Genomic DNA, 15,602 nt, shown 5'->3' with positions numbered 1-15,602 from the left:
CCAATCAACTTGAGGAGCCTCCCATTTCTGGGAGGGGGACACGAAGTAGGAAGCAGACGCTGGCGGAGGGGTTCTCTCTCTTTTTGGTTCCTGACCTCACCATGGGATGATAGGGTCTCTTAGAAATAGTTAGATTTTTACCTTTCTCTCTGATCCTAATGCTCTCTAATAAATACTTTTTTTAAAAATGTATTTATTTGTTTTTTGCAGGGCAATGAGGGCTAAGTGACTTGCCCAGGGTCACACAGCTAGTAAATGTCAAGTGTCTGAGGTCAGATTTGAACTCAGGTCCTCCTGAATCCAGGGCTGGTGATTTATCCACTGCACCATCTAGCTGACCCTCTAATAAATACTTGAACACTTAAATACTCTTGCTTAAGCTTATGACTTGTTGGCGACCACTCATTAGATTTTGGATAGTATAGCTAGAATTTTAGCCCCTTACAGAAGGATACGAACAGATATAAGAATGCAAATTGGGGCAGCTAGGTGGCACAGTGAATAGAACATCAGCCCTGGAGTTAGGAGAACCTGAGTTCAGATACTTACTAGCTGTGTAACACTGGGCAAGTCAATTAATCCCTATTGCCAGAAGGAAGGAAGGAAGGAAGGAAGGAAGGAAGGAAGGAAGGAAGGAAGGAAGGAAGGAAGGAAGGAAGGAAGGAAGGAAGGAAGGAAGGAAGGAAGGAAGGAAGGAAGGAAGGAAGGAAGGAAGAAAGGAGGGAAGGGGAGGGAAGGAGCAAAGAAGGAAGGAAGGAAGGTAGGTAGGAAGAAAGGAGGGAAGGGGGAGGGAAGGAAGGAAGGAAGGAAGGAAGGAAGGAAGGAAGGAAGGAAGGAAGGAAGGAAGGAAGGAAGGAAGGAAGGAAGGAAGGAAGGAAGGAAGGAAGGAAGGAAGGAAGGAAGGAAGGAAGGAAGGAAGGAAAGGAAGGGGGGAGGGGGGAGAGAGGGAAGGAAAAAAGACAAGAAAATCGTTGGCAATCATCGAAAAAATGTTTATCCTCCCTAATAAGATGATGGTGAGGTAGCGTGGCATAATGGATAGAGGGCCAGCCTCTCAGCTAAGAAGACACAGGTTCAAGTTCAGTCTCTGGCACATATTGTCTGTGTGAGCCTGGGCAAGTCACTGAACCAGGCAACTTAATAAGTAAGTTGTAGAGAAGGTGTCTGAGTAGAGGGAACTTCCTTACCTAGTAGTTCCCTATACCAGTGAAAGGACAGGTCTAGTCTCTATGCCTTATAAAATGAAATTTAATGTTTATCCTCTCTAAGGGATGCAAATTAAAACAGCTCCAAGGCACCAACTCCATGAACCAAATTAGCACAAATAACAAAGTAGTATAGGTGTGGTTTATGAAGAAATAGGTATACTCATGCATTACAATACATTGTGGAATTGGAAATCAGTTGGTCAGTCTTTTCAGTGGTGGACTCTTTGGGGTGATCCCATTTTCGGTTTTCTTGGCAAACAGAGTTAAGTGACTTGCCCAGGGTCACACAGCTAGTAAGTGTCTGAGGCCAGATTCGAACTCATGAAATGAGTCTTTCCAACTCTAGGCCCTGCACTCTATCTACTGTGCCACCCTAAGCTGTAACTTCTACATGTTAGTAAATGGTATAATATTGTGATGCTGTGGATGAAAAATAAATCCTCTGTTGGCGAAGCCTCTAGATTGAGCCCCCCTAAATTTAATTAGGCTGATCTTTAGATGACAGACACAGTCTTTTGCCAAGGCCATACTCCAAGTCTTTCTAGCTTAGTAGGACCTTCTAAAAATTGCTCAATCTACTAGATATATAGCCTCCAAGAGCCTGAAGTCACCTCTATGTCATGACAAGGTATACAAATAAACAAAAACACACACAAAAAATATGTTATAATTTTTTTTTGTATTTATAGGACATTTTCTTACTTCCTTGGTCTCTTTGGGATATAGGCTTTGACCCAGCAATACCACTACTAAGCCTACCCTGCAAAGAAATCAAAGGAGGAAAGGGGCTTATATGTACATATATATTTATTTATAGCAGCTTTTTGTGGTGACAAAAAAACTGGAAACTAAGGGGGTGTCCCTCATTTGGGGAAGAACTGACCAAGTGGAATAGAATATTATTGTGCTGTTAAGAAATGAAGACAGTTTCAGAGATACATGGGAAGACTTGTATGAACAGATGCAGAATAAAGTGAGCAGAACAAGAAGAACAGTATATAACATCAACATTGTAAAAATTAACAATTTGGAAAAAACTTAAGATTCTGATCAACCAAGATTCTAGAGGATAAGTGACATGGAACGCTACCCATAGAAAGGTGATAGGCAAAATTTGCAAAATGAGACACACATTTTTGGACTGGATGCATATGGAAATTGGTTTTCCTTGACTATGTTTTGGGGAAAGTTGCTTATTCATTGCAAAGATTTTTTTTTTCCTTTCTCTCTTCCATTTAGGAAGAGAAAAAATAAGCTTGATGATAAAAAAATAAAATAAAATTTGATTTTAAAAAAGACCTGAGTAGAAAATAAGAATCATAAATTGAAAAATATAAAGAAATATGGAGACATATAAAACTAGAACAGTATATACATTAAGTATGACTACATAAAAGAGGACACAAATACAGAGGTGAATGTATAAGTAGAACAGGAGAGGACAGAAAGAATAACTATTATATTATACATATTTGCATATGGAATTTCATTTTAAAAGTATAAATCGTTTTGAACACATATTTAATTGGTTTTATTATTTATAATTATTTCTATCAGGTTATTTTTTAGAGAGGAATGTCTTCATGTGATTTTTGTGAAGATATAATACTAATTCATGTTTAAAGTTATTTTCATGTTTATTATCTCTCCATCTAGACCAATATTCTTTTTTATGGTCAAATATCTATCTTTTTTTATAATAAACGTTTTTATTTAAAGCTTTGAGTTCCAAATTCTATATCTCCTTCCCTCCCTCCCCTCTCCCCTTCCTGTGGCAGTAAGCAATCAGATATAGGTAGTACATGTGCAATTATGTAAAACATTACCATATTAGTCCTTTTGTGTAAGAAAAATCGAGGGGATACCCATCAATTGGGGAATGGCTGAACAAGTTGTGGTATATGAATGTAATGGAATACTATTCTGCTATAAGAAACAATGAGCAGTATGAAAAAATTCTCTAAATCACTATTGATTAGAAAGATGCAAATTAAAACAACTCTGAGGCTGGCTAATATGACAAAAAAGGAAAATAATAAATGTTGGAGAAACTGTGGAAAAATTGGAACACTAATACATTGTTGCTGGAGCTGTGAACTGATGCAACCATTCTGGAGAGCAGTTTGGAACTATGCCCAAAGGGCTATAAAGTTGTGCATACCCTTTGACCCAGCAATACCACTATTAGGTCTTTTCCCCAAAGAGATCATAAAAAAGGGAAAAGAACCCACATGTACAAAAATATTTATAGCTGCTCTATTTGTGGTGGCAAGGAATTGAAAATTGAGGGGTTGCCTATCAATTGGAGAATGGCTGAACAAGTTGTTGTGTATGAATGTAATGGAATACTATTGTGCTGTAAGAAACGATGAGCAGGCAGATTTCAGAGAAACCTGGAAGGACTTACATGAACCAATGCTGAGTGAGATGAGCAGAACCAGAAGAACATTGTACACAGTATCAACAACATTGTGTGTTGATCAACTGGGATAGACTTGACTCTTCTCAGCAATACAATGGTCCAAGATAGTTCCAAAGGACTCATGATGGAAAATGCTCTCCAAATCCAGAAGAAAAAAAAAAAGAACTGTGGAATCTAGATGCAGATTGAATCACACTATTTCTACTTTATTTGTTTTTTTGAGGTTTTTCCCTTTTGCTCTAATTCTTCTTTCACAGCATGACTAATGCAGAAATATGTTTAATGTGATTGTACATATATAACCTATATCAGATTGCTTGCTGTCTTGGGGAGAGGGGAGGGAGGGAGAAAATTTGAAACTAGAAATCTTATAAAAACAAATATTGAAAGCTATCTCTACATGTAACTAGAGAATAATAAGATACTTTTATTATAAAAATAAAACTTTTAAAAACCAATATCAGGGGCAGCTAGGCGGCGCAGTGGATAAAGCACCGGCTCTGGATTCAGGAGTACCTGAGTTCAAATTCGACCTCAGACACTTGACACTAACTAGCTGTGTGACCCTGGGCAAGTCACTTAACCCCCACTGCCTTGCAAAAAACAAAAAAACAAAACAATATCAATGTTTATAGAAGATTTAAAAGGATAAGGACTGAGGATTTAGCAATTAGGAAATCCCTGGTAACTTTGAAGACAGCAGTTTCAGTTGACTTGTGAAGCTGGAAGCCAAACTGCAAGGGATTGAGAAATGAAGAGGGTTTTGTGTTGCTGTTTTGTTGTTTTTGTTTTTCAAAGACTGGGAAGGCCTGTGTTTGTAGGTAGTAGGAAAGGAAGTAGCTAGTAGCTAGAAGGAGATGGAAGATTAGAGAGAGAGATGAGATGGGAGGGTGCAAGGTGTTAGAGGATACAGGAGAGTATATAGAGTCAAAAGAACACAAAAATGGGAGCAGAGCAAAGGAGAGAATGAAGAATAATGTTAAGGAATTCTGAAGTTTAAACTAGGAGAGGAGGAGCTCACAGTAGATGGATCCTATTTCCTCAATAAAACCGGATGAAAGTTCCTCCGCTGAGAGAAGGAATGGAGTGAAGATGTGTGGAATGATCACTGCTACAAGGGTACAGTGATGTAGAAAACAATTAGGTAAGATTAAAAGGATTCCCGCAGCTAGGTGGTGGCAGCGCCGTAGGGCCTGGAGTCAGAAAGACCTGAGTTCAAATTTCACCTCATCCACTATCCCGGTCAAGTCTTAGCCCTATTTGCCTCAGTTTCCTTATATGTAAAATGACCTGGAGAAGGAAATGGCAAACCACTCCGGTATTTTTGCCAAGATTAAAAAAGAATGGTGTCACAAAAAGTCGGACAATACTGAAAACGACTAAACAACAACAAAAGGACGATCATGCAACCTGCGGGGTCGAATTGGGATTCGATGACTTAAATTTACAGTGCATCCAGTAAAAACAAATCGCATGCCTTCCTCCAGAGCTGAATGCAGAGGAGAGGACTGGCACGGAATGGGCACTGAAAGGGCAAAGGGGCCGGGACAGGAAAGTCGGGGTCAGTGCACAGTTGGGCTGCTTCGACTACAGGAAAGGGACTGCGAAGTAAGAAAAGTGAGGCCGGACATGGCAAGGCCTCACAGGGCGGGGAGGAGTGGAGGTGGGGCACTTCCTAACACGGGCCCCGCCTCAACCCCGCCCCCAACCCCCCTTCTCTTACACACACACACACACACACACACACACACACACACACACACACACACACACACACACACACACACACACACACACACACACCCCATCCCTCCCCCTTGCTTACTCGGATCCTCCCAACCAGACGGCATATCTCCCTCCCACCTCTGGCGCCAAGCAGCCTCATATGAGGCTCCTTTGTGGTCAGCACCGCCAGTCATGGATAGCACTTATAGAGAGGTTTTTAAGGTTTGCAAAGTGCTTTCCATATGGTGGAAACTCATCAAACTCGTTTGACCCTTACAACAACCCTCTGAGGGAGGTGCTGTTACCAACTACATTGTACAGACAGAGAATTTAGTGACTCGTCCAGGGCCGCACAGCTACTGTAAGACAGAATTTGAACTCAAGTCAGCCCAGCTTCAACAGAGTTCCAAGGCAGCGATTTTCAGTAAGAATTCCTTGCCGGCAGGGAGGGCGGGATGAACCAACCAGGTCCCCAGGGGGCCAATAGGGGAGCACTGCGTCCCTCACTCAGACGCCCCGGACCAATCCGATGGCATCTCGTGCCCAGATCGGCTATGGGTGGGAAGATACGCCGAGCACGCTAGGACCCGGTGCCAAGGGACCAATCCCGAGGCATAGCGCCCCTCCCCGAGGCCCACTAGCCAATGGACAGAGAAGACGATCCCAGCCTCCCCTAGTCGGGACCAATCCTAAGGCAAGGCAGAGTGGGCAGTTACTTCACGCTGCTGGCACAACAGTTAAAAGCTTTCTGTAAGGCTACGTCGCGAATAACCACACTCACTGACTGGGATTGTACGGAGCAGGGGACTGGGGCGGGAACAGGGAGGGAATGAGGCTTGGAAGCTGTTTGCTGACAAAGATTTGGTGCAGGGAGCGCGAGTTTCGCGCATGCGTGAAGCCTCCCGCACCTGCGCGGTGACGTAGGGCAGCGTGCCGGGAAGCCCCACCCCGCTCCGCCCTTATAGCCACGGCCTCAAAGCGCGCGCGCCATTGTGTGGCTGGGATTCGGCCGCCGTTGTTTCTTCGTCCTCTGTTCGTATTCTCTTGTTCTCCTTTTCTTTCCTTTTCTCCCTTCTCTCTTTCCTTTTCTGTCCCTACCTTCCTAACCCCCTCACCCCTGTGTCCGCCTCCTTTCCCCCCTTCCCCCCCGCCCACCAGCGGAAATGCCGCGCGTCTACATTGGGCGCCTCAGCTATCATGTCCGCGAGAAAGACATCCAGCGTTTCTTCAGTGGCTACGGGCGCCTGCTGGAAGTCGACCTGAAAAACGGGTGAGCGCGCGGCCTGGACGCCCTGGCTCTCGCGGTGTCTCTTGGGGTGAGGTGGGGCGGGGTGTTTTGGTGGGGGGGAAATGAGCGTCCGCGCCGCCGCGTGGCGGAGCTCGCTCTCAAAATGGCGGCGGCCCGACTGACAGGGGGCGGGGGGGGGCGGGGCTGCACGTGCACGCGAGGGGAGGGGGTCTGGCGTGCTCTGTCGGGGGCTTGACCGCCGCGGGGCGTCCCCGCCCCCTTCTGGGTCCAGGTACGGCTTTGTGGAGTTCGAGGACTCCCGCGACGCCGACGATGCCGTTTATGAGCTGAACGGCAAGGACTTGTGCGGGGAGCGCGTGATCGTGGAGCACGCCCGGGGCCTTCGCCGGGATCGCGACGGCTATAGCTACGGCAGCCGCAGTGAGTCCAGTTCCGCGCGTGCCGCGACGCCTCGGGGAGTGAAGGGCGGGCAGGGGCGGGGGGCGGGGGGGGGTGCAGCGGCAGGCAGGCAGGCAGGCAGGCTAGAGGGGCAGGCAGACCTCGGTGGCTCCCCCTGGCGGGGAGGGGAGGCGGGGCGGGGACTCAGCACAAAGGAGCCAAGCGCTCTTAGTCACCTGGGCCTAGGGCAGGTGTGCTGCGTGCAGGGGCGGCCAGGGCAGCAGGGAGAGGAGAGAGCGGGGATGGCTTTGGTGTTCGGTGCCTGCCCAAAGCACCGCCGTCCTAGCTCTCGCACCGAGGAAAACTCTATACAGAGAATCCTCGGGCTGATGGCTGACCAGGGAAAGGGTGGGGGAAGAACCCGGGAAAATCGGGTGCATATTAGAAACATACCTCTGCATTTTGTCTTTCGGTAATTTGTAAGAGCTTGGAATTAAGCCCAGAAAGGCACCACCGGAACCATTTCCGATGCTGGGGGTATTAACACCCCCAAAGGTGTGCTCCCTGAATTTTAGTGCACTAGATGCAAATATCTATAGGCAGATATCCTTCAGAGTTGTAGAATTTGAGAATCCTAGGTTACGGGGTGGGGGGAGGTGGTTAGTGCTGGATAGGCTTTGAGACCTCTCCATTTGACAGTTAATAAGTAGCTTCTCTAGAACCAACCTAATGTTTCATTAGTTTATTCAGACTGGGAATTAGAGTTAGTGTCGTGCTGTAACTGAAGTGTGGTTGGGGCATGTTAAGGGGGGAGGTGGTAGTTATTTGCTACTTAATTAAAATGTTAAATGTTGAAATTGTTGCATGTTGAATTCAAACTTTTTAACAAGTCCTTGATGTTTCAATTTGAAAGTGACCAATGGGGCTGAGGCTGTGTCCACTGAGGCTAAGATGACTGCCTTTCCTGATTGGCCTTGGCTTTTCCATACATTGTGTGACCCTTGCCCTATGACCCTTTGGCTGACCTTACCGGAAGCCATGACGACAGCAGCCTTTTGCCATTAGACGCAGGGTGATGGTGAGGATTCCAAGGGTTAGACAAAACTGGTTAATCTGAACTAGGTGACTGTTACCTTGCGTGTTTTGTGGCCAAACCACCACCAAAAACCTCACACTGTGATGTAAGTACTTAGTGTAACTAGTAAACATTTTTGTAAAATGTAGAAATGCATGTAATCAGTTAAGTTTTATATTTTACAATGTTCTGTAAAATAAAACTTAGCGAGGTAAATTGAATAAAGGAGCAGTCACTTTCTAACAGATTGTAGGAAAAATTTAGTAGGATTTTAGTTTATTTGACTTGCCCTTAATATAATGTATGGCAAATCACATATGTGTTGGAGGTTTAGCAAGATAAAAGCAAAGTCCTACTCCAGTAAATAAATTACTTTGTTTGTACTAACTTTCAAAACATTTTGTGCTCTTAGCATTATGAAACACCTAACTATTCATTTATGTGATAAAGGTGGTGGTGGAGGAGGATACAGCAGTCGCAGAGCCACTGGCAGAGATAAATATGGACCACCTGTTCGAACAGAGTACAGACTGATTGTAGAAAATCTTTCTAGTCGTTGCAGTTGGCAAGATTTAAAGGTAGGGGTAGTTGTTTTTTTTTTAATGAGGCAATTGGGGTTAAGTGACTTGCCCAGGGTCACACAGCTAGTGTCACATGTCTGAGGCCGGATTTGAACTCAGGTCCTCCTGAATCCAGGGCCAGTGCTCTATCCACTGCACCACCTAGCTGCCCCGGGGTAATTGTTTTAAAGGTACTCTTATTAATATATTTTAGAAAGTATGGGTCTTGGAATAATTGCTTTACAATTAAGCTAACCCTATTCAGGAACTAACTAGACTGTTACTGCTACATAGGATTTCATGAGACAAGCTGGAGAAGTAACATATGCAGATGCCCACAAAGAGCGAACAAATGAAGGTGTAATTGAATTCCGTTCCTACTCTGACATGAAGCGTGCTTTGGATAAATTGGATGGCACAGAAATAAATGGCAGAAATATAAGACTCATTGAAGATAAGCCACGGACAAGCCATAGGAGATCCTATTCTGGAAGTAGATCTAGGTAATTTAAACTATTGCTTACCATTAAAACCAACTTTCATTTTGAATCAGTGTTTTTTCTACAATTGTAGAAAGTGCATTGGTTTTTGGAGTCAGAATTATGGTTCTTAAGTCTGTTGTAGCATAGAAGAACCTTGCCTAAATTTTCAAGTAAAATTTGCTTTTTATATATCATGTAACTTGGTGATTAGTTACTATCCTTAGTTTTACGGCATAGATTATTGGTAATGAGAGAATCATTTTCCTTGGGGATAATCGTCAGCAGTATAGTTTGAATACCAATTAAATAAAATCTGAGTAGGATTTCATTGTATAAATGAATGGAAAAGCATTTATTTGTTGCTTACTGTAAGCAGGTGCATGAGGTGGGAGGTGGTGGTACAAAGAGAAAAAAAATACAGTCCATGCTTTCTATTTCTAGGTCCCGGTCTAGACGAAGGTCTCGAAGTAGGAGTCGAAGAAGCAGCAGAAGTAGATCCCGTAGTGCCTCAAAAAGTCGCTCAAGGTAAGGGGTGTTTTTTGTTGTTTGGTTGGTTGCTTTTTTGAAGTTCTGGCCCGCTTAAGGTATAGTCATAAGATAATGTGCATGATAAATTTTTACAATTTATGTCTTTTCAAGATCCAAATCTAGGTCTCGAAGCAAAGATCATTCACGTTCCCGATCTAAAGGCAGAAAATCTAGATCAAAGAGCAAATCTAAAGCCAAGTCCGATCGAGGCTCTCGATCTCGTAGCAGATCCAAGGCAAAGTCGGAGAAGTCACACAGTAGGTCCAGGTCTCCATCTCCCAAAGAAAATGGAAAAGGAGAAACAAAGTCAAAATCAAGATCAAGAAGCCAGTCTCACTCCAATTCACCACAACCTCCACCACCATCAAAGGCTCGTTCTGAGTCTCCTCCAGTCAAAAGGGCTACATCAGTATCTCACTCTAGATCTCGGTCACGGTCAAGATCTAGTTCAAGAGATTAAAAGTCCTGAACTCCTTTGCACACTTATGGAACACTTTCTTACTTGCCAGGCAATTCTGTGGTGTTAAGTACTTCCGATGTTGGCCTCTTCTCAGGAGAAAGCCTGAACTTAGGGGCATAAAGGTTTGATTTGGAAGCAAAATTAATGGGGAAGAAATGAGGCTCTAGAGAAATGGTGACACAAAGCAAGCAAAGACCCCCTTTTGTAGAAATTAAGCTCTTTGATTTTATAGTATTTCAGCAGTAATAACTTTTGTAGAGATTAGGCTTACTTATGATTTTTAGCATTTCAGCAGGATCTGCTGTTGAATGAAGTTTTCTTTTAAAGTATTAAACTCTCAAAAATGCTTTGAACTTTTAAAGCTTTGGAGAGGACTCAGTTGGGTGTTTTTTTTTTTGTTTGTTTGTTTTTTGTTTTTTAATTATGTTCAAGTTACAAATCCTGAGTTGTATTAAAGGTTTGCTACCAAGGGAATGAAAGCCACAGGTCAATATTAAATGGCTTTTGAGCAGTTTTGTCTCATATCAAAATTTTTTTTTAAGTACAAACTGTGTTGTATATGGTTAAGTGTAAAATTAGGCAAACCTAAAATCAGCAATAAATTCAATTTGGTATACCATTGTATTTCCATGTTATTAATTAAAACTTGCTAAAGTAAGTCTCTTCCCACCCCCTGCTTTTTTTTTCCCCACGTTAGAAACAAAAGGTCTTTGTAGGCAGTCTTGCATAATGCAGTAAAGGTGGAAATGTTCTAACTTGAGGTTTGCTAGTGCCCCAGGTAAATGACATTCCAAATATTTTTTTGTTTCTCTTAATTATCACCATTTTCTGGTTGTGGTCAGTGTCCTTAACATCAATTTAATTGTAGGATTTGCAACTTGAACAGGAGCAGCAGCTGTTCCTTAGTCTTCCACTTTTCAAAATGGGATGTGTGAACATTAGGTTTTCTTTTCAAGGTTAACAGTTAATTTCGTAAAACTGTAGTTAGAACATCTGATTTGTTAAGTTGGAGGATAGGGACTTAGACCTTAAAATAAGGACTCTTAGATGAACAAACTTCATCTACTTATAGGTTGGCAACCTACTGTTAGACAATTCCCCTGAACACTAAGGTTAAGTGACAGTGTCTGCAGCTGCACAGCTACGTCTTCCTGTCTAAAAAAGTTGGCTGTCTCTGCTTAGTCATACTGCCTCTAATTTATAAAGTAAAATCCCACCCAATTATCTCCTTTGGGTTAAGAGAATTTAATAATGTGCAATTAGAATTTCCTGGTAAATTTTGTAAAATGTAGTTTTTCTTTAAATCAGTGCTAATTCCAAACCTCTGCTTTCATCAAAACTTTTAAATTTTACTCCTAGTAAAATGAAACTTGAATTCACATTTATGATAACTACATATAAATTGATTTGGAGTATATACATGTATGATCAAGATCTTACATGCCTGTGAGTACTTGACTTTCTGGTGCAAAGACAAGAAATTTGGAGTTAGCCAGATGTTTGTCAACTGAGGGGGAGTTAGTAATTTCTAGAATGCGTACATTTAAAGTTATTACCTTGACACTTAAAACTGAGGCCTTCCCTCAGTTTTATTCAAAAGTCAGCAGAATATCTCAGTGGCTTAGAAGGGTTGTTCATAGAACAAAAGTCCACAGTAGTGCATTGAATGAAGACTTTAATGTTAGAACTGGGCTTTTTATTTTAATTGATTCACTGTTAAAATGTGTACAAAGTAAAATGGGTTAATCAAATGAACAAAGCAAAAAGATGCAATTGGGGCAGTTGTAATTGTTTCTTATATCTAGATGAGAAAAAAAAATCAAGTCAGCCTAAAAATCCTAAAATCCATTTGTATCACATTGGAATAATTTATGAGGTTGACAAAAAGACCTGACAGAAAATTGCCTCAGACTTTGAATTGAGAAAATTCATGGCTATGAGGAAGACTGCTAGGTTTTATCTGAAGGTACAAACCATCTAGGTGTTGGGCTTTTAAAACCTAGCTTTGAGTCTAGTGTCCTTGAGGAACTCCACATTTTGAAGTATCTTAGAGATTGTAGTAGAAATCATTTAACTTGCTGCCAAGACACAACAGGGTGCAAAATAACTGGTGTTTTGCCTTGTGATAACTAGATTTTCCTTGTAAGTTACAGAAAATGAGCTGCTTGTTTGGTTAATTTTTTTTAGATGTTTACTACAACAGAGAGGATGTCCTTTTTCATTTATAGAAGAACTAGGTACTGTAAGATTAGAGAGTAGTAGCAGTCTACTATTTTTTTCCCATACTAGTGACCAGAAGTAAATGGTTGAGTATACTATCTCTGGGGCACTAAGCTAAAATAAAAACCATAAAATAGCTCACCTTTGGCCTTCGTGGATTCATTCTTTGGCTAGATTTTTTTTCCCTCAGTTTTGGGGGGATTCAGTTAGCTTTTCAAAATTTCCAAGGCAAGGTGGTCCTTAATTTGGGCTTTACTCTAAAAGTTACACTACAGTATATAGCAATATTAGCATGTTTGGACATTGTTGACTACTGCCTTGGCTATATAGATAATTGTTTAGCTGTATTATTAAATAAAAATTTTTCAGTAACTACAAAGCCTATTGCATTTATTGAGTTTATCTGGTCACATAAACATAACTTGTTTAATGGTTCTGATTAGGTTAGTTTTTGTTTATAGTATTTGAAATATTTTATCTTTATTTTATCATAAATATAATGGGTAATAGAAGGAGCCTCCTCTGGAAATTGTTACTATGAGAAACCAGTCTTGTAAATTCCATGCTATTCTACCTGAGACAAAACTTAGAAGCTTGACAAATCTGAACATCAACCAAAAGGTGAAGGATTTAGACTAGATGAACTGATATGTCTCCTGAAAAGGAAAGAACATCTAAATACTTAATTGTAAAAGTGCCTACTAGGATGATGGAAAGTGAGTCAGTTTCCCATTTCCTGCAAGTCATGAGTGGATTTGCTAGCTCTGAGGGACCTTCATTCAACTCCCCACTTTACCAGTTAATCTCTCCGACCCATAGTTCATCTACAAAATGAGGGAATTGAACTAGGTAAGAGGTATCAAACAAGTCCCACTGAAAATCTCCCAAATGCAATTAGAGCTAGAATAAAAAGTAATGGGATGGGGCAGCTAGGTGGTGCAGTGGATAGAGCATCGCCCCTGGAGTCAGGAGGACCTGAGTTCAAATCTGGGCTCAGACACTTGACACACTAGCTGTGTGACCTTGGGCAAGTCACTTAACCCCAATTGCCTCACCAAAAAAAAAGTAATGGGAAAATATTTAACAAAGTAAAAATATGCTAGAACATAGATAATGTTAATACGTTGTTTTCTAAGTATGTGGCCAATAGGAATCCTTATGTACAATTTAGTTGCCTCTGCATCTACTAGATACCACTGGACTAGTTGATTTTAAATCAAGATCCCTTCCAACTTAACTACCAGGATCCTATTCTTTCAAAATTACAATTATTGCCAAACCAGCTAAAAGAAGGAAGGGGTAAACTAATGTATTTCATTTCTCTGCAGTGCTGAGTCACAAACCAATACATACCGAATTGTTCCAGTTCCTCATGATATTGTTTTTCAATGGTAATTAAACTGATTTTGAACTAAGTATAGTCTAAAAGGTCATAAAACTGTTGTCCTATTATGCTATTTAGTCATGTCTGACTCTGACCCCACTAGGGGCTCTTTTAGCAAAGAAACTGGAGTGGTTTGCCATTTCCTCCAGCTCATTTTTATAGATGAGAAAACTGAAGTGAACAAGGTTAAGTGATTCCCAAAGTCACAGCCAGTGTCAGGCCAGATTTGAACACAGGATGAGGCTTCCTGACTCAAGGTCCAGCACTCCACTGTACCACCTAGCTGCCCTAAATATCACTTAAAAGACTGTCCTATTAGATTTTTCATTTATGCATTCTGTTATACATGTTGACCTGCATGATAGAGAATACCAAGGTGAGAGGAACAAGTACGTTTTTATGAGGAAATTGGAATGGATTAGCCTCTAGAAGGCAGAGTAATTTGATTTAACCATTATTAAAAATCAAAAGCTAAAAACCGGTTTCTTGGTTTAGAGAATACTGGAAGAAATGAATTTAAGCTGTAGTTTTAGGGTTGATTGATGTTCATGATCTGCTTTTAAATGTATGAGGTTATTTATCTGTGTCTGCAAATATTGAAATAGAATTGCCAAGCTTTGTCTCATGTTTAGATAGTACTTTCACTTTAAATACTTTGAGCCCTTGGAAACTCACAAGGTATGTAAAAGGCATTTTCATTTGATTGAATTTGCCCAGCTTTCAATCATTTTAATTAGTAGGGCTAGAAACTAGGTTTATCCTGTTCTTGCCCTGTTTTCAAAGAATGGGTTTTCAGAACTAGAGGACCTGGATTCAAATTCCACGATTTGACCTTGGGCAAGTCATTTTTCACCTGTTGACCTCAATTTCCCTATCTTTATTATGAGTTAGTGGAATTAGCCTTCTAGCTTTAAGTCTACAGTCATATAATCCCTACATTAAGTCACCAAGTTCCTTTTTAATACTTTTTGTATCTGTCCCATTTTATCCTGACTGCTACTGCATTAATCCAGGCTCTGGTTACCTAATATTTTGGGATTAATACCATGGGTCTTGGAGGCATCATTATTATGCCCAAAATAACTAAGGTAAACTGTCCTCTGATATTCCTCAATTATTTGGCCTGAGTACTTTTTTTTATTTGTAAGGCATTGCTTTGACAGCAAATAATAGAGGTGATAGTGTTTTCTGTTGGATATCTTTAAGGGATTCTTCCTTCTTGTGGATCAGAATAAGACACAAACCTCCTTAGTTTGGCATCCAAGACCCTCCACAATCTAACTCCAACTCCAATTTAACTTCCCAGACTTTTCTGTACTTCACATGTTCTAGTCCAGCTAAACTGGACTATCAGCTTCAACTGAGCTTTTCTAAGCCCCTGACATTCATGTAGGCTCTTTTACCCCAAAGTTGGAATACTTCAAGGTAGGTGTTAAACTTGATTGATACCTCACACTTGTTTTGTAAGTGTGTTTGTTTTGTAGTGTTTTGTAAGTGTATCTGTTTTGTAGATTGTACTTGGATATAAGTCTCCACTTTCAATTAGTTCTTTGAGGGCCAGATTTGTATTTCAATTAGTTCTTTGAGGGCCAGATTTGTATTGTTTTTACATCCTTATATACTTAGCACCTTGTATATAAGCACTTAAACATTTGAATTTAATCTGACTTAGAAACTTTTTCAAACCAAGGACCCATAAAAAAAATCGTAGGCTATTATAATAAAAAGCAACCTAAACTGATTAGGGTGGGAGAAGGGAATATAAAACATTTAACTTAGCTACTTTAAAATTATCAGGGAGTATAAATATGCCAAATAATTTTTTGAATACATAAGCTCTATAATATGTTCAGTTTAGAAGGCAATGAGCGGAACAGCTAGGTGGCGCAGTGGATAGAGCACCAGCCCTGG

General features: G+C 41.1%; 1 protein-coding gene across 1 annotated transcript; it reads left to right on the top strand.

Annotated features, from left to right (window-relative positions):
* The first annotated feature begins 6,287 nt into the window (after window positions 1-6,287).
* On the top strand, window positions 6,288-12,691 carry SRSF6 (serine and arginine rich splicing factor 6). The gene is made up of 6 exons (XM_043984238.1): window positions 6,288-6,625; window positions 6,876-7,024; window positions 8,508-8,635; window positions 8,912-9,120; window positions 9,541-9,624; window positions 9,739-12,691. Exons 1-6 carry the CDS (start codon window positions 6,519-6,521, stop codon window positions 10,085-10,087), a joined length of 1,026 nt encoding a protein of 341 aa, XP_043840173.1. The 5' UTR covers window positions 6,288-6,518; the 3' UTR covers window positions 10,088-12,691.
* Window positions 12,692-15,602: the final 2,911 nt, after the last annotated feature.

The sequence above is a fragment of the Dromiciops gliroides genome, chromosome 2, assembly GCF_019393635.1.
Source record: "Dromiciops gliroides isolate mDroGli1 chromosome 2, mDroGli1.pri, whole genome shotgun sequence".
Classification (NCBI taxonomy): Eukaryota; Metazoa; Chordata; class Mammalia; order Microbiotheria; family Microbiotheriidae; genus Dromiciops; species Dromiciops gliroides.
This window is presented reverse-complemented; position numbering and strand designations above follow the sequence as displayed.